The sequence below is a fragment of the Equus przewalskii genome, chromosome 21, assembly GCF_037783145.1.
Source record: "Equus przewalskii isolate Varuska chromosome 21, EquPr2, whole genome shotgun sequence".
NCBI lineage: Eukaryota > Metazoa > Chordata > Mammalia > Perissodactyla > Equidae > Equus > Equus przewalskii.
In genome coordinates this window covers 2,041,311-2,060,507 of record NC_091851.1, presented here as the reverse complement: position 1 = coordinate 2,060,507, position 19,197 = coordinate 2,041,311, and the positions used below count along the sequence as shown (strand labels likewise).

General features: G+C 38.1%; 1 protein-coding gene across 2 annotated transcripts in view; it reads right to left on the bottom strand.

Moving 5' to 3' along the window:
- Positions 1–1,703: 1,703 nt before the first annotated feature.
- Positions 1,704–19,197, bottom strand: part of NAPB (NSF attachment protein beta) — a 45,268-nt gene continuing 27,774 nt past the window's right edge. For both annotated transcript variants that reach the window (XM_070588536.1, XM_070588535.1), the window contains 6 exons: positions 18,713–18,768; positions 18,464–18,548; positions 7,031–7,135; positions 6,156–6,224; positions 5,744–5,794; positions 1,704–4,744 (listed from right to left, as the gene is read on the bottom strand). In XM_070588536.1, the coding sequence (XP_070444637.1) occupies positions 4,634–4,744; positions 5,744–5,794; positions 6,156–6,224; positions 7,031–7,135; positions 18,464–18,548; positions 18,713–18,768 (477 nt within the window). In that variant the 3' untranslated portion in view covers positions 1,704–4,633. The remainder of the gene's footprint in view (positions 4,745–5,743; positions 5,795–6,155; positions 6,225–7,030; positions 7,136–18,463; positions 18,549–18,712; positions 18,769–19,197) is intronic.

Sequence of the window (19,197 nt, the reverse complement as noted above, 5' to 3'; positions counted from 1 at the left end):
ACTGAAACAAGTTGAATTTCCTGGACAATGAAATTTAAAACCAGTGTCTATGGTCCTAGGATTAATCCATTTAACTATGTGAATTGCACTGCACATTTATTCTTTAGAAGTGGAAGGCCTGGTGATGAGTAACTGACCTCCGCTTACGTGGAAACCATTTGTGCAGCTGAAGTGTGTAAGGGGACTGTTTCTTCAATGTAATGTTAAAGTCTGCATCACAGAGACTTCTCCAACTATATCCATTTCTCTGGCCTCTTCCTGGGAGGGTAGGGCTGCCCGAGAACAGAGAAATCCAAACACCTTGGAGAAGACTCATCACAGAGAGATTTGTGAGTGTCTCCCTCTATTTCTCTTAATCCAAGTACAGCCTCACTGAGTGACAGCAAGGCAAACCTCGGAGCATGTCAGTCCCAAATCTGTGATTAGGAAAGTGCCCTTGGTGCTGGCCCTGCTTCTGCCAGGCCATCAGGAAAGGCTACTGAGAAGGTAATTAGTGCCTTCCAACCATTTCTGGGAAATACTCTCAGCCCAAACTCCAAAGTGCTCTAATGCCTTTGGTTTTACCAAAATTTGTTGTACAGTTTGGGGAAAAAAGGGCCATGTGGTGGGGGAGGACCTTTATTAAAGCTGATTTTAACAGAAATGTCATTTTGCTTAGGTAGTGTAAGTTATAATTCTAGCCTGTTAAATGTTATACCTTGCTGCACCAGGGACATTTTTTTGCGACCAAATGAGTCCTGTCCCCTAACTAAGCTTGATGGTGTTCACATCACTTGAGGCAACAATGTTATCTCGGGGAAGGGGGCGCACCCATACAAAGGGGCATTTGTTCACAGGTACCGAGACGAGCAGAAGGAACTGAGCAGGCTACAAACACGGGTCAGAGGGCCACGTGTCATGTCACCCTGGCCAAGCCCCAGAAACCACCCACTTACCTTTGCCAATCTGCACAGGGACTCTGACCAAGACTGGCAAAACCAGGTTTTTAAATCACCATGGTGGCTTCTATTTGGAAATGATGATTCTGAGAAGAGACATTTGAATGATAAACTAACCTTCAATGATCAACAACTCAGTATTCCCAGATTGGGATGGCCTGTTCTACCATTCATCTTTTAAAATTTGCTTTGAATTATCTTTAAGTTGTTGTGAATATACTTACAGACCTGAACGCTGCTCTCTGACACGATGAGCTGGCCTGCACTAGCCTCACACAGCATCCTCTTCCTCCACAGAATGAGGCCCAAGTGGCCAGTGGGCTGCACCCTCCCCAGGGGCACGTGCCACCCCTGTAGAGACATCTGCGAAGTTCAACACAGCCAAGAGAGTTGAGTGGCTTCAGAGTTCCTCACCCCCAAAGCCTCCAAGAGTGTTCCAGGAAACACTCTTCCCGCAACTTTCCAAGTGACTGCAGACTAAAGGATGTAAGCAAGATTCCTTAATGGGGCAGCAGGAAGAGATGTGAGTGTGAGGCTTCAGAGAGAGCGTGCAAACCTGCAGTCCAGGCTGTAGTCAGCGCTTCCTTCATAAACCCTCTGCCTGCAAAATGGTTACAGTGCCCTGACTTTCCACCAAGTGACGGAGGCTGTAACGTAGTCAAATCCATGTTTGGATGGACTTTCAAACAGCCTGGAGAATATGAGCGTCCACTGCCTTAAACTTCATGAAACAACTTCAAGGAAGCCAGGAAAGACCCATCAAAGTGTTACTCATAATTTCCACTTTATTTACTGTACAGGTTCACATAAAATATACATACTCTTTCTGCTAAGGTAGATTTATTGTCACATGGTTAGTTTTCATAACATAATCCTCTGCTGAGAGAATGAGAGAGGAGCACCCCACAGTGACCGACTCAGAACTTCATGGGCAGGAACCTGCTCCTGATCACAGCTCACACAGCAGGCAGGCGGGTCACAGGTGGCATGCTGTGCTGCCAAATCCTCTGAAGAAAGCCACAGCAGTTTGCATTTGGACATTTTAAATGCACAGTATCAGAGGAAACATTAAAAGCACACACTTTGGTTATAGAGACGCCATCACAAATAGTCACGACTGTGCAAAAACACTGCTTTCGAATTATTAAATAAAAAAGGAATTCACACAAGGTATAAAAATGCTGCCACAAGAAGCAAAGCTTTCCTGTAAGAAATTTTAACCGACACTGACTATGAACTAACCCCAGATTTGCTAAAATACAAGAACTGTAACGTAAATAGTCATTATGTTTTGTCATAAACAATATAAATTCTGAAACTCTAACTCGGCCTCTGAGTCACGGTGCTGCTCCAACAGTGAGGAGGCATTTCAAGGAACGAAGGCTGGATACTGTTAATGGGACTTTTTTCTGCTCATTTTTCTTTTATCTTCCGGCAGGTCTGTTCTAGCCATTACAATTATTTGTATTCTTTCCATGTGAAAATATTAAAAACAGAAAATTCTTAACTCAGGCACTGAGCCCAGTGTTTATTTCAATAAAATAAGCAATTCTTTGATTGACATAATAAAATGCTACCACTACTATTTTTAAAAAACCATACGTCTTTCTTCAGATAGGTGTTTGTTAGGGGATCATGATGAAAGCTGAACAGAATTGCCTTAAAAGAAATCGCTGGTTTTCATTTTAAGCGGTCAGATCAGAAGGTTCTTTTAACAAGCGGAAACAAACTTTCTAGACCGTCATGAAACAAGCATGCTGGCTGGCTGGGATCTGAATGCTCTCCAGATGGGACAGATTGCATCCAGGGACACAGGCTACAAAGTGCACTTGGTTGTGGAATAGATTATATAGAGCAACAAGAACCCACCGTTCCCTCTCATCTTTTTGTCATAAGGAAACGGGAAAATGAAGAAGTACCAAACGGGCTCCATTTCAGATTGTACCATAGTGATGACTGTCTTTCTTTTAAGAATCCCAGACCTTTGAAGAAAGGAAAGAATCCTCATCAGATTCTAGGGTGCAAAGCCAGAGTATCCATGTTTTCTGGCCCATTCCCTCCACCCTCAGCCAACACTGTGACATCACTCACCTTCCTCTCCATCAGTCCACCTTGTGTAGGTGACCCCACAACTACGGCCAGGGAATCTTCACGGCCACCTAACAGACAGCCTCCATAATTGGGCCTTAGCTGGCCCTTTTCAACTTCCTTTCCTGCTACTTTCCCCTTCATCCCAGACTGACCTATTCACCATCCCTGAACCTTCCTTCTCTCTCAGCCCTTGGCCTGGGCACACCCACTCTACTTCTGCCAATGAAAGCCTACCAATCCCAGTTGAAGGACATCCAAAAACGAAAACATCATTCAAATACCAGTTACCATCTGACATAATATGGGAAGTTTCATTCTCTATCATTAATGTCAGCAGCACAATTTAGAAAGAACCACAGGCTATCACTGACAACAAATGCACATCAAACATAAATCATTTAAGCCTAAAAATATGCAGAGGAGTTTCTGACCACGTCTAAAGTACAACGTCAGCATGTAACATAATGGGTAGGGATCAAGGTCAACCGAGCACATATTATATCAACCGAAATAACAGGACAGAAATCAAACACATAAGCTAAAACAATTCCAACAGCTAAGAGGAAAAATCAAGTCCCCTTGGAAGCTAATTGGTGTTCTTCCCCAGCTGGGCATATATATAGTAAACCTGTGTACTGTATTTATCCTACCTAACTCATCACATTCAATAAATGGATAAAATTAATGACACACCTTCTCAAGCTTCCACTTAGATAATCTGCAGGCCCTGATGCAGATTTACGTGGTGGTGGCACAGAGGGCACCATCTCAACGTGGGAAAGTGTGTTAACATGAAAGTGAAGAAAAGAGATGTGCCAGTTAAAACATCTTTACGTGAACATAAAGAAAGGGATTTTGAACCCAACTAAAAGTGAAAACTATCTCCAGGAAAACAAAAAATTCTGTTTCTTATAGATCTTGTGTGTGTACAATCAGTCAAATTCATCTTGACATTCATCCACACGGCAGCAAGCACTGCCAGGAAGCTCCCTTTTCTTACAATGTAAGTGATGCCGGCAGACCTTGGCTGTTCTGAATTTTTGCATGCACGTTAGCATACAGAACAAAAAAAGCAAAGAGACTGGCCACTAGCACCACCAAAAGAATCACAAGACCACACAGACACACACTCAAAAACAATTTCTAAAGAGGAAAGGCATAAACTCATTCCTAACAACCATCCTAAACTAAATACGTACATTTAGAGAATACATCCAGATGCAAATTTACAGAGAATATGCAGAGCATCTATCAGAAAAATTGGGTGGGGTACTCAAGTCCAAGATAAAGGATACAAAAACGTGGCAAAATGAAACAGGCTCTGCAAATATCAAAATAACAAGAATATGATTCTGAAGTAATTCTCAGGAAACTCTGGGGACTCTGGCAAGCGTGAAACAGCCCATCACACTCACAATATGCACAGGCACTTCCCATCCGTCCACTTCAGCGACACAAACATGGTGAGCTTAAATTAAACAACACACATATCTCGTTTCACTCATGTGCACAAAATGAAGCCATTAAATGGGCACTCCATAAAGATCACTGGGCCTAAGATGGAACTAAAGAGCAGTTAGCTGCATGCCACAAAGACAAGCATTTCACTTGAGGTCTCCGTCTCCTTCTCCATCCCCTTGAATGGATTTTTTGATGCGAAGCAACATGGTAGTAAGCCACTGATCCAAGCGAGATATTGAGTCAAACTCCTTCACCTAGTTTAAGAAAAGAGCAACAGGGATTATCCCAAGGAAATACAACCAAAACCCAAAACAACATGTGCAAGCTGTTTAAACATTTACAATGATAATCTGACAACTTTTCATTTACAATCATTCATTCCAGTTTATAATTTTCTTCATTAAAAATTGTTTATTTTTTCATTATCCTGTGACTACTTTGATGGAGCTAGTGACAAGTTCCTCTGCTTTTTATATTGCTCTGTATGCTAACATGTGATGGCCAAAATTCCTAACAGCCTTTTCATGATTGGAAGAAAAGCACATTTAATGTGACAAAAGAAATGAGACGCTGTATAAGAAGGAAACACGGAAAATGGATACTGCTCCAGAATTTCACTAAACATGACAAAAACAGACTTGCAGAGATTGGATGTGTGGATGCAGAATTCCTTTAACTCATTTCAATGTGCTATCAAAGAATGAAATTTCAATAGAATGAAAATGGTTTGGTAGCAAAAGTTAAACAGGAAAATATTCCTTTCCACCATGGCTTCAAAGCCATGATGAACATACTAATGGAGGATACTGAGAAATTTGCTCGATTCTAAACATAAGATGGCAAAAGATGGGAAAACAAAAAACTGCTTAGTGGAAAGAAAAAATCTTCCATTTATCTTATGCCAAGAATATTGCAAACTCTCATTGCTGTTTTCATATTTGAAACTGTACTTAACTGACTTTACACCTATTTATGGATCAGATTATTTTCAAAAGAAAACATTCAAATATCAAATTGAAATAGTATGCGATAATCTCTCTCAGATTTGCCTCACAGCTAAATTAAGCATGCCTAATGGAACTGTTTACTTGTAAAGGTTTGTGGGATATATAAAACATGACCTTTGGAAAATACATTTAGGTATACTGGAATAATGTTCAAATAAACATTCAGCATTTACACAATAAAAAGAACAAGAAATTTCTGTAACTTAAAACTTCAAACAATGTACTATATCCCAAAGCACAACTTACTGCTTCAGTGTAAGCTTCACTGTTCTGTTCTTCATGAGCTTCTAGAAGTTTCTGATAGCATAAATATGGAAAAATGAGTTTGGTGGTCTAAAAACTTCCATTTATAAGTAGATATTTTAAATACAGAAATAGCCTTAGTATCACATTAACTGCTGTTGCCAAATACTTTACAAAATTGGGAAAATATTCAAATACAAGTGAATAATTACTCTAAGTCAGGAATCCAGTTTTTATGCCAACAATTTCTGAATTTCTTATTTCAGAATAAAATGCTTAAGTCCCTAACTCCAGTGGCATTTGAGACCTATTACACAAGAGCAACAAAGTACCAGGGCTTTTCAGCAGACTTCGCTTTATATCCAATTCCACCTGACAGCAAAGGTTTTTTCCTTCAAGGTGTACTATTACTTACTTTCAACAATTTACATTCTCTTGAATCAGTAAATGCTGGAAACATTTCCTCATATTTCTCAAGAGCAAGCTGAGAGAAAAAAAGCCACTTGTTAATGTCTGACTCACTGAACCAGAAAAGAAAGCTTTGAACATTCTACTAACTTCAGTAAAGTTCATCTACATCCTGTTTAAGCATATAAAAAGTATGCTGTTAAACTCAACATCAAAATTAACAGAAAATTTATTTTGAATTTTTAATTTCAGTTAAGAATTTTTAGAAGAATTTTTCTGAAATAAGTTGCTGTAGAGAAGAGAAGGTGAACCAAATCTAATTTCTGAAAAGTCACAGACCAGGTGTCTGTTTTCATCCATTAAATGGAGAAGCTCTTCCTTAACATTGTCCAGACTCCAAACACATCACAGATAGACCACTGCTCGAGGCCGGAGGGGAAAGCACCTTTTCTCTCAGAGGTTTCAAGCCTGCCCTTCTGACTCCAGAAACTGACAACACCAAGGCTGCCCAAGTCTCTGCCTCTTGTCTCTCAGCTTTCACTTTATCCCAATCCTCATTCCAATTCCCTTTGAGTTTAAAAAAAGGATGTTAGTCTACTTTTATTGTCTCCCTCATAGCCCCTTAATTTCTTTAAAGCAAAACTACTGAAGGAAATGTGGCTACCAGGGAACTTTAAGAGACCAGCTTCGGCAGCTGTTACAAGATTACAGGCGAGACATGTATCATGGTATTATTATTATTATTATTATTATTAACGTACCCAGTTTAGTCTTGCTACTAATGAACACAACCCAAACGAAGTGATCACAAGAATGACAGTTCCCGGCGGCCTGTCCTCATGTGTGAGTGTATCAGAAAACGAGTGCTGAAGGGCTCTTTACCTTGGCATTCAGTTCATCCACTATGAAGTGGCAGAGGGCTGCTTTAAAGAAGTAATCCTTCGCACTGTACTTCAACAAAGGATTATCCATAGTGTTGGCCCCAACCTAGGCACAGAAAGCAGAGCTGGATTTAAAAGATTTACCTCCTTATCTCAGGCAAAGTGATTCTCATCTATTGCCCTTTAGAAAATACTTCCGCTTCTTAGGTTAGTTTAACATGAAATACATTCCTTTAACCCAATATCATATACTAGAAAATTTTACAAGAAACAATACATAATACTTAAAGTGCTGATCTGTTAAAAATGCCTCAGAAGACCTCCACTTCGAGGAAGGTGGAATAGACATCCTTTCCTCTATTCCTCCTGCTAAGTACAACTAAAAGCCCCATCATTTGATATAAAACAAACATAAGAAGACTGAAAGGTGGAGACAAGAGAGCAGAAGGACTAGGGACCTTGAGACACAGGGGAAAACATGGCAGTGAGTTCCCTAGGTTTTCTTTTTCTTTCATATATCCTTGACTTGGAACAGAAAAACCCAGCAACCTATAAATGCCACTGGGTGTAGCAAAAAACAAAAAGGAGAATAGATAAAAGTCTGCTCTCTCTAGTCAAAGGACTAAGAAAGGGGCAGCCTAGAAAGACAGAAAATGTTTAGATAATCAATGTTCTACTCCAGCCAAACACTACCGGAAAACTTCCCCACTCACATGAGCAAAGACTGAATAGGGAACCAATACATCCACCTTTTTAAGACTGCAAGGAGGAGCCCAACATTCCTGTCGAGGTGGCTTCAGAGAAGGCCAAGTAGGGAGCCAAGCCTTCATCCCCATCAGCCAGTAACAACTCTACCCTCCATCCCTGCAGCTGAGGCAATGGAGACCAACCACATGGGGAGAATGGATTCCACCTTTACTCAGGGGGAATGAGGCACCCCTCATTTCCCAGTGGGCATGCTTTCAGAAGAGGCCTAGAGGGGGGTTAAGACTTTCACCATCACCTGGCTGTAACAAGGAGGACACCAGCATGGCACTGGTGGAAAGCAAGCAGGGGCTGGGATGGCTGCCTTTGCCCAGAATTAACAAGGGTCTCCCCTAGATGTCAGTGGAGGTTGAGTGGGGAGCCTGAACTTTGAAATCCACCTAGCAGTAATGAGGTGACACACCCCTTCCCTAGTCAGAGCAGTGTCAAAGAAAACCAGCTGACAGAGTTGGTGTAAGTAAGATCCAGTCTCATAACATAATATGAAAACATCCAGTTTTCAATCAAAACTCACACACATACCAAAAGAAGAAAAGATCTCAAGCTGAAAGAAAAAAAGACAACCAACAGATTACTGCTCTGAGATGACAGAAATATCTAACAAAGATTTTAAAGGAGCTCTCATAAAAATGCTTCAAAGAGCAATTACAAAAACTCTTGAAACTAAAGAAAAAACAGATAGCATCAACAAAGAGAAAGAAATTCCCCACAAAATATCCCCCAAAATATAAAGAAGAAACAAATGAAAATTTCAGAACTTTTTATACAAAAACCCACATAAAAAGTGGATGGGCTGAACAGCAGAATGGATGGGACAGAGAAAAGAATCAGTGAACTGATGATAGAACATTAGAAATTACTCAGTCTGAAAGACAAATACCACACAATTTCGCTCATATGTGGAAGATGAACACACGAACAAAGAGAACAGATTAGTGGCTACAAGAGGGGAAGGAGGCCGCGGGGGTAGTGGGCAAAAGTGGCAGGGCACACATATATGGTCACTGATAAATAATAATGTACACCTGAAATTTCACAATGTTAGAAACAATTATGATCTCAATAAAATAATAATAATAAAAAAGAAATTAGTCTAAACAACAGAGAGGTAAGAAACAGAAAAAAAAAATGAACAGAGCGGCAGGGACCTACATGACCAAAAAATAAGGTCTAACATCCAGGTTGTCTGAGCCCTGGAAGAAGAGGAGAAAAAGAGGGGGGCTGTAAAAGTACCTGAAGAAATAACGGCTGAAAACTTCCCAAATGCAGCAAGAAACATACACCTAGAGATTCAAGAAGTTTAGTGAAACCCAAACAGAACAAAAGCAAAGGTATCCATGCCAAGCCACATAAACTTCTGAAAACTGAAGAAAAAAATTTTGAAAGCAACCAGAGGAAAACAACACCTTACTTACAGGGGAAAACAAAGTTGAATGAGAGGAGACTTCTCATCAGAAACCATGCAGGCCACAAGTGTAACATATTTCAAGCACTAAAAGAAAAGGACTATCAACTCAGAACTGCACACCCAGGAAAATATGCTGCAGGAATGGAGGGGAAATCAAAACATTCCCAGATGATGTAAAACTGAGAGAATCTATCGCCAGTAGACCAACCCTAAAAGAACAGGAAAAGGATATTCTCTAAATAGAAAGGAAACAATAAAAGAAGGAATCTTGGAACATGAGGAAGGAAGAAAGCACTCACGAAGCAAAACATGGGAGCATACAATGGGCATTTCTACTCCTCTTGAGTTTTCTAAATTACGTTTGATGGTGGAAGCAAAAATTATTACCACTGACTGTCACAGTTCTAAGAGTATGAAGAGGAAATATTTAAGACAATTATATATTGAATGGTGAGGGTAAAAGGTCAGAAAGTAAGATAAGATTTCCATATTTCACTGGAGCTGTTAAAATGATGACACCATTAGCCTGTGATAAGTTAGGTAAATGTAATATCTAAAGCAATCACTAAAAAACTATTCAAAGAGATATACTCAAAAACACTATAGATAAGTAACTTACTGGAAGGCAGGAAAAGAAAATAGAGAAATGAAAACTAAAGCATTCTCCAAGATAGATCACATATTAGGCCAAAAAGAAGTCTCAATAAATTTAAGAAGACTGAAATAATACCAAGCATCTTTTTTGATCACTATAGTACGAAACTAGAAATAACCTACAGGAAGAAAATTGGAAAAGCCGCAAATATTTGGAGATTAAACAAAATCTCCTGAACAACGACTGGCTCAAAGAAGAGATCAAAGGAGAAGTAAAAAAAATACCTGGAGACAAATGAAAATGAAAATATGACAAGCCAAAATTTGTGGGATACAGCAAAAGCAGTTCTAAGAGGGAAGTTTATGGCAAAAGGCACCTACTGCAACAAACAAGAAAAATTTCAAATAAACAATCTAACAGTGCACCTAAAAGAACTGGAAAAAAGAAGAACAAATAAAGTCCCAAATCAGCAGAAGGAAAAAAATCAGAGCGGGAATAAATGAAAGAGACTAACAGAAAAAATAAATGCAACCAAGAACTAGTTTTTTGAAAAGATAAACAAAATCGACAAACTTTAGCTAGACTCACCAAGAAAAAGAGAGAAAGTTCAAATAATCTCAGAAATGAAAGAGGACAAATTACAACAGACACCTCAGAAATACAAAAGATTATAAGACACTACTACAAAAAGCTATAGGCCAACAAATTGGATAATCTAGAAGAAAAGGATAAATTCTTAGAATCATACAACCTTCCAAAACTGAATCAAGAAGAAATAGAGAATTTGAATAGACCAATTACCAGTAAGGAGATTGAAACAGTAATCAAAAACCTCCCAAAAAATAAAAGTCCAGGACCAGACGGCTTCCCTGGTGAATTCTACCAAACATTCAAAGACAACTTAATACCTATTCTTCTCAAACTCTTCCAAAAAACTGAAGAGGAAGGGAAGCTTCCTAACTCATTTTACAAAGCCAACATTACCCTGATACTAAGACTAGACAAGGACAACACATAAAAAGAAAATTACAGGCCAATATCACTGATGAACATTGATGCAAAAACCCTCAACAAAATACTAGAAAATCAAATACAACAATACATTAAAAAGATCATGTACAATGATCAAGTGGGATTTATTCCAGGGATGCAGGGATGGTTCAACAACCACAAATCAATCAATGTGATACACCACATTAACAAAATGAAGAATAAAAATCACATGATCATCTCAATAGATGCAGAGAAAGCATTTGACAAGATACACCATCCATTTATGATGAAAACTCTCAATAAAATGGGTATAGAAGAAAAGTACCAAAACCTAATAAAGGCCATATATGACAAAGCTAAAGTTAGTATCATACTAAACAGAAAAGAACTGAAAGCTATCCCTCTAAGAACAGGAACCAGACCAGGATGCCCACTGTCACCACTCTTATTTAACATAGTATTGGAAGTCCTAGCCAGAGCAATCAGGCAAGAAAAACAAATAAAAGGGATCCACACTGGAAAAGAAGAAGAGAAACTGTCACTATTTGCAGATGACATGACTCTATATATAGAAAACTCTAAAGAATCCACAAAGAACTTTTAGAAATAATAAATGAATACAGTAAAGTTGCAGGATACAAAACAAACATACAAAAGTCAGTTGCACTTCTACACTCTAATAACGAAGTAGCAGAAAGAGAAATTAAGAACATAATCCCATTTACGACTGCAACAAAAAGAATAAAATACCTAGGAATAAATTTAACCAAAGAGGTGCAAGACCTGTAAACTGAAAACTATAAAGCACTGTTGAAAGAAATTGAAGAAGACAAATAAATGGAAAGATATTCTGTGCTCTTGGATTGGAAAAATAAACATAGTTAAAATGTCCATACTTCCTAAAGCAATCTACAGATTCAGTGCAATCCCTATCAAAGTGCCAATAACATTTTTCACAGAAATAGAACAAAGAATCCTAAAGTTTATATGGAACAATGAAAGACCCCAAATAGCCAAAGGATTCCTGAGGAAAAAGAACAAAGCTGGAGGTATCACACTCCCTGATTTCAAAATATACTACAAAGCCATAGTAACCAAAACAACATGGTACTGGCACAAAAACAGACACACAGATCAATGGAGCAGAATCAAGAATGGATAGCTAATTTTCAGCAAGGAAGCCAAGAATGTACAATGGAGAAAGGAAAGTCTCTTCAATAAATGGTGTTGGGAAAACTGGATAGCAACACGCAAAAGAATGAAAGGAGACTATTATCTTACATCATACACAAAAATTAACTCAAAATGGATTACAGACTTGAATGTAAGACCTGAAACCATAAAACTTCTAGAAGAAAACATAGGTGGTACTCTCTTCTACATCAGTCTTAGGAGCATATTTTCAAGGACCATGTCTGACTAGGCAAGGAAAACAAAAGAAAAAATAAACAAATGGGACTATATCAAACTAAAAAGCTTCTGCACAGCAAAGGAAACCATCAACAAAAAGAAAAGACAACCTAACAAATGGGAGAAGATATTTGCAAACCATCTATCGGATAAGGGGTTAATATCCAAAATATACAAAGAACTCATATGTCTCGACAACAAAAAAACTAACAACCCAATTAAAAAATGGGCAAAAGATCTGAAAAGACATTTTTCCAAGGAAGATACACAGATGGCCAAGACGCACATGAAAAGATGTTCAACATCACTCATTATTAGGGAAATGCAAACCAAAACTACAATGAGATAAGTGTTGGAGAGGATGTGGAGAAAAGGGAACTCTCATACTCTGATGGTGGGAGAGCAAACTGGTATACCCACTGTGGAAAACAGTATGGCGATTCCTCAAAAAATTAAAATAGAACTACCATATGATCCATTTATTCCACTGCTGGGTATTTACCCAAAGAACATGGAAACATAAGTGTGTAAAGATACATGCACTCCCATGTTCACTGCAGCATTATTCACAATAGCCAACACTTGGAAGCAACCTAGGTGCCTATTGAGGGACGAATGGATAAAGGAGATGTGGTATATATACACAATGGAATACCACTCAGCCATAAAAAAAATGAAATCTTGCCATTTGCGACAAACTTGAGGGTATCATGCTAAGTGAAATAAGTCAGAGGGAGAAAGTCAAATACTGTATGATCTCACTCATAAATAGAAGATAAAAACAACAACAAACACACACATAGAGACAGAGATTGGATTGGTGGTTACCAGAGAAGAAGGGAGGTGGGAGGAGGGCAAAAGAGGTGATTGGGCATATATGTATTGGTGATGGATGGTAATTAGTCTTTGGGTGGTGAACATGAGGTAATCTACACAGAAATCAAAATATAATGATGTACACCTGAAATTTATATAATGTCATAAACCAATGTTACCTTAATAAAAAAAGTAGATAAGAAAAGCAAAAATAAAATAAAGCATATTCTGTATTAATAAAAACAAAAAAACAAGGACCACACATGATCATTCATTGTCACGCTCCTGAAGTCTCTTAATTAAAGCCGTCCCTCTCCCTTTTGTCTATGTGATGATCTTGTTGGCCCTACAACTATAAAAAGACAGATAAGAAACATATTTCTATTTCCCATATTGTTCCAAAATGTCTTTGAGAGAGTCTAATAGCACACACTCTTCTTCCACAGAAAGACAGGTGGATGTGACTTGGAGTCCAAAGGAACCAGCTTAGGTCTTGCTCAGATATTAAACTCCAGCCCTCGATATGTTGTCCCCACAGCAGCCCCTCTACTCTAAAATTTGAGGAGTCACCTGCTTTTCACCCAAGGGTGCTGAATAGCTCTACCCAGGTAAAGTGATCTCTGGGTCAGATGGCATCACACCACCAAAAAAAAAAAAAAGAGAGAGAAATGAAATATAGAGCAGAAACAGAAATAAAAAATAAAATGGTAGACTTAAGCCCTAATATATCAATAATTACATAAATGTGAATGGTCTAAATACATAAAAGACAGAGATTGGCAAAGTGGATTAAAAAGTATGACCTAACTATATGCTGTCCATAAGAAACTCATTTCAATTGTAATGATGTAGCAGGTAGAAAAACAATGGATACAAAAAGATGATATATCATATAAATAATAAGCAAGAGTGCAGGATAGGCTATACTAATATCAGATAAAGCAGACTTCAGAGCAAAGAAAATTATCAATGACAGAGGGGAATATGATGTAATCATAAAAGGGTCAACCAATCAAGAAGACATAGCAATCCTAAATATGTATGCAAATAACAGAGCTGCAAAATATGTAAAGCAAAGATTGATAGAAATGAAAGGATAGATAAACCCACAGTTACAGCTGGAGATTTCAACAACTCTACTCTCAACAATGGATGGAAATAGAAAATCAGCAAGTATACAAGAGAATGCAACACCACCATAAATCAAGAGGATCTAATCAACATTTCTAGAACATGCCACCTCCAAAAGCAGAACCAGAGAAGATATGCAAAGACAGACAATATTCTGGGCCATAAAACAAACCTCAACACATTTATAAGAATTGAAATTACAGAGAATGTGTTTTCCAGCCATAACAGAATCAAAGTGGAAGTCAACAACAGAAAGATAACAGAAAAATCTCCAAACATTTGGAAATTAAAACACTTCTAAATAATCCATGGGCCTAGGAGGAAGTCTCAAGGGAAATCAATAAATGCAATGAAATGAATTAAAATAAAAATATAACAAAATTGTGAGACAGTCAAAGTAGTGCTGAGAGGAAAACTGAAAGCACTAAAAATGCATACCCACAAAGAGGAAAATTATTAAGCTAATAAACTCCCACTTCGACTTCCTAGGAAAAAAGCAAAATAAATCCAAAGAAAGTGGAAGGAAGGAATAAAGATAACAGTGGAAATCAGTGAATTAGAAAACAGAAAAACAATAGAGAAAAAGCATTGAATTCTGTCAAATATTTAAAGAATGAACACCCAATCCTTGAAAACTCTTGCAAAAAATAGAAGAGATGAGGATACTTAGCAACTCATTCTATGAGGCTAGTATTACCTTGTTACCAAAACCAGACAAAGACAACACAAGAAAAGAAAATTAAAGATCAATAGCCCTTATGAATATAGATGCAAGATCCTCAACAAAATACTAGCAAATTAATTCCGACAACTTACAAAAAGGATTACATACTATGACTATGCAGTAAAGGATTAATTTTGTCCAAAGTGAGGTCTGGCCTTTGCCCATGGCTCCTAGGAAGGATTCTCTAAGTCCTTGGAATGTCCTGCCTGAAAGATTTTTTGCCTACCTGGGGGCCTTGGGCAATGTGGTTCAACTCAACCTACGGAAGGACAGGAAGGGGTGGACCACGCATAAGGTCAACCACGTGAGTGGTTAGCCATGTCTAAGTGACTAAGCTCGAATAAATCTCTGGATACCAGGTTCAGGTGAGCTTCCCCTGTTGACAATACTCTAAGCATCTTTTCACGCACTGTTGTTGGGAGAAGTAAGCGTCGTCCACATAATTCCTACTGGGTGAGAACAACAGGAAGGTGCGTACTTGGAACTCTCCTTGATGTGCCCTATAGGCCTCTTCCTTTGGCTGATTTTAATTTGTTTCCTTTGCTATAATAAACCATAACTGTGAGTATAACAGCTTTCAACAAGTTCTATGAATCCTTCTAGAGAATTATGGAACCTAAAGGTATTCTTGGAGACCCTCAAACTTTGTAATAACCAAGTAGGATTTACCCAAGGAATGTCGTAAAGTTGGTTCAATATATGAAAAATCAATGAAATAGGCCACATTAATAGAATAAATGACAAAAATCACACGATCATCTTAATAGATGCAAAGAAAGCACTTGACAAAATCTAATACCTTTTGATGATAAAAATACTCAACAAACTAGAAAGAAAAGGGACCTTCCTCAAATTGTAGATAAAGGACATCTACAAAAAACCTCAATTAACATCATACTTAATGGTGAAAGACTGAAAGCTTTCCTTCTAAGATGGGAACAAAACAAGGAGGTCTGCTCTTGCCACTTCTATTTAACACTGTACCAGAGGTTCTAGCCAGGGCAACTGACAAGAATGTGAAGTGAAACGTATCCGGATCGGAGAAGAAGAAATAAAACTACCTCTATTTACAGATGGCATGATTTTGTATACAGAAAATACTCAAGAGTCCACAAAAAACCCATCCGAGCTAATAAACAAGTTCAGCAAGGTTGCAGTATATAAAACTAGCAATTGAAAACTAACAATCTGAAAAGGAAATTGAGAAAATAATTTCATTAACAACAGTGTCAAAAAGAATACAATACTCAGGAGTATATTTTAACCAAAGAAGTGCAAGACTTGCACATTAAAACTATAAAACATTGTTGAACAAAATTAAAGAAGATCTAAATAAATAGAAAGCCACCCTGTGTTCAGAGATGTTAAGATGGCGATACTTTCCAAAAATGGTTTACAGATTCAATGCAATCCCCATCAGAATCCCAGCTGGCTTCTTGGAGGAGATTGATAAGCCGAACCTAAAATTCAAATGGAAATGCAAGGGACCCTGAATAACCAAAACAATCTCGAAAAAGAACAAAGTTGGAGTTGGAGGACTTACATGCCCTAATTTCAAAACTTACTACAAAGTCATAGTAATCAAAACAGTGTGATACTGTTACAGAATAGAACAGACAGACATACAGACCAATGGAATAGAATAGAGAGCCCAAAAATAAACCCTTAATTTTCAACGAGGGTGCGAAGACTAGTCAATAGTAAAAGAACAGTGTATTTAACAAATGGTGCTGGGAAAACTGGATATCCATAAGCAAAAGAATGAAGTTGGACCTTTACCTAATGTCATACAAAAATTTACTCAAAATGGATCAAAGACCTAAACCTAAGAGCTAAAACTATAAAACTCTTAGAACAAAACACAGGTGAAAAGCTTTATGACCTTGGGTTGGGCAATGATTTCTTGGATGTGACATGAAAACACAGGCAACGAAAGAAAAAATAGACAAATTGGACTTCATTAAAATTTAAAGTTTATGCATCAAAGAATATGAGTAACAGACTAAAAAGGCAACCCACAGAATGGGAGAAAATATTTGCAAGTCACATATCTGACAAGAGATTAATATCTAGAATACATAAAGAACTTCTAAAACTGAACACCAAAAAAGCAAACAACTCATTTCAAAAATGGGCAAAAGGAACTGAATGGACATTTCTCTAATGAAGATATACAAATGGCTAATAAGCACGTGAAAAGACTATCAACAGGGGCCGGCCCGGTGGTGCAGCGGTTAAGTGCGCACATTCCACTTCAGCGGCCCGGGGTTCGCCAGTTCGGATCCTGGGTATGGACATGGCACTGCTTGGCACGCCATGCTGTGGTAGGTGTCCCACATATAAAATAGAGGAAGATGGGCACGGATGTTAGCTCAGGGCCAGCCTTCCTCAGCAAAAAGAGGAGGAATGACAGCAGTTAGCTCAGGGCTAATCTTCCTCCAAAAAAAAAAAAGAAAGAAAAGATTATCAACATCGCTACTCATTAGGGAAATGAAAATCAAAAACACAACGAGATACCACTTCACAATCAGTAGAGTGACTATTATAAAGAAAAAAAAGGGAAAATAAGTACTGGTGAGGATGTGAAGCAACTGGAACCCTTGTACATTGCTGGTGGGAATGTAAAATGGTGCAGCCACTGTGGAGAAGAGATTGGCAGTTCCTCAAAAAGTTAAAAATGGACTCGCCATGTGACTCAGCAATCCCAGTCCTAGGTGTGCAATCAAGAGAACTACAAACATACACCGCACCAAAAACCAAAAACCTAAACACAGATGTTCACAGCAGCATTACTTATAATAGCCCAAAAGTGAAAAACATCCAAAAGTGGATCAAGTGTTAAGAGGATAAATAAATGATGGGCATACCTTGCTTTACTGCACTTCACAGATACTGCATTTTTCACAAGACCTTTCACAAAGATTTTGACTTGCTGAAGGCTCAGATGAAGGTTAGCATTCTTTAGCAATACAGTTTTTTTCATTAAGGTATGTGCATTGGTTTTTTAGACATAAAGCTATTGCACACTTAAGAGACTACAGTATAGCATAAACATAGCTTCTACATGCACGTGAATCAAAAAAATTAATGTGATTTGCTCAATTGTGATATTTGTTTTATTGCAGTGGTCTGGAAATGAACCCACAATATCGCTGAGGTATGCCTGTATGAAATATTACTCAGCTATGAAAAGGAATGAAGGGTCAAAATTGCTAAAATATAGATGAACCTTGAAGAAATTATACTAAGTGAAAGAAGGGAGTCACAAAAGGCCACATCTTGTATGATTCCAAATATATTAAAGACCTAGAATAAGCAAATTCATTGAGACAGAAAGCAGATGGTGGTTTCCAGGGACTGGGAGGAGAAAGGAATGGGGTTTCTTTTGGGGATGATGAAAATGTTTTGAAATTAGGTAGTGATGACGGTTACACAACTTTGTGAATATAACTAAACACCATTGACTTGTACTCCTTAAAAGATGAATTATATGATATGTGAATTATTTAATAAAAAGAAAAATTAAATAAAAAGTTTAATTTACAAAAAAGATTCAGAACAACTACTACTTGAAGTTGAACAGACAGCTCACCTGCTCATAGATCTCAATGGCTTTCTGGTACTGCTCAAGCTGGGCGGCATATGCTGCCACCTTCAGCAGACACTTGTTAGCTGAACTGAAACCAAGAACCAGAGCAGAGTAAATAACAGTCTGATAGAAAAATAAAAAGACATCCCAATACACCTCCATTTGGTCCAATACACTGAAAGAATACAGTGAAGGTTTGTCTTTTACCATATGTAACAAAATCCATTTAATTACATTAAGAAAAATACTTGCCTGTTGGATTCTTCTCCTTTGTAATAATCAGCCGATTGTTCATAATGTGCGATAGCCTGAAAACACACACGTTTTATTCAAACTACTTGTTTGAAGAGTTGCATTTAAAAACTACATTTGTATAGGTATTTTTTCCTATAAAAAACCCAATTCCACCAGCAAATCTTTCACAACTTGGCCTACTTTATTTAGGGAACACAAGAAAGCATGCACCTCTGGAAGCCTAATGGCAGAATGCTCTCTGTCCATCAAAATCTCTTCTTCCCCTCCCTCATGGCAAATTCCCAGCTGCACCACTTCCCCCACTGCAGCCCCCACTGCCCTTAGTGGTAGCCATGTGACGCATTCTTTCCAGTGGAATGTAAACAGATATGCTATAGGCTACTTCCAGGCTTGGCCCATCCATCTGACTGTGCATCCTTCTCAAGGCCTTTTCCCCTTCCCATGAGGCAGAGCAGCAATGACCAAGTCTAGAGTGACACTTC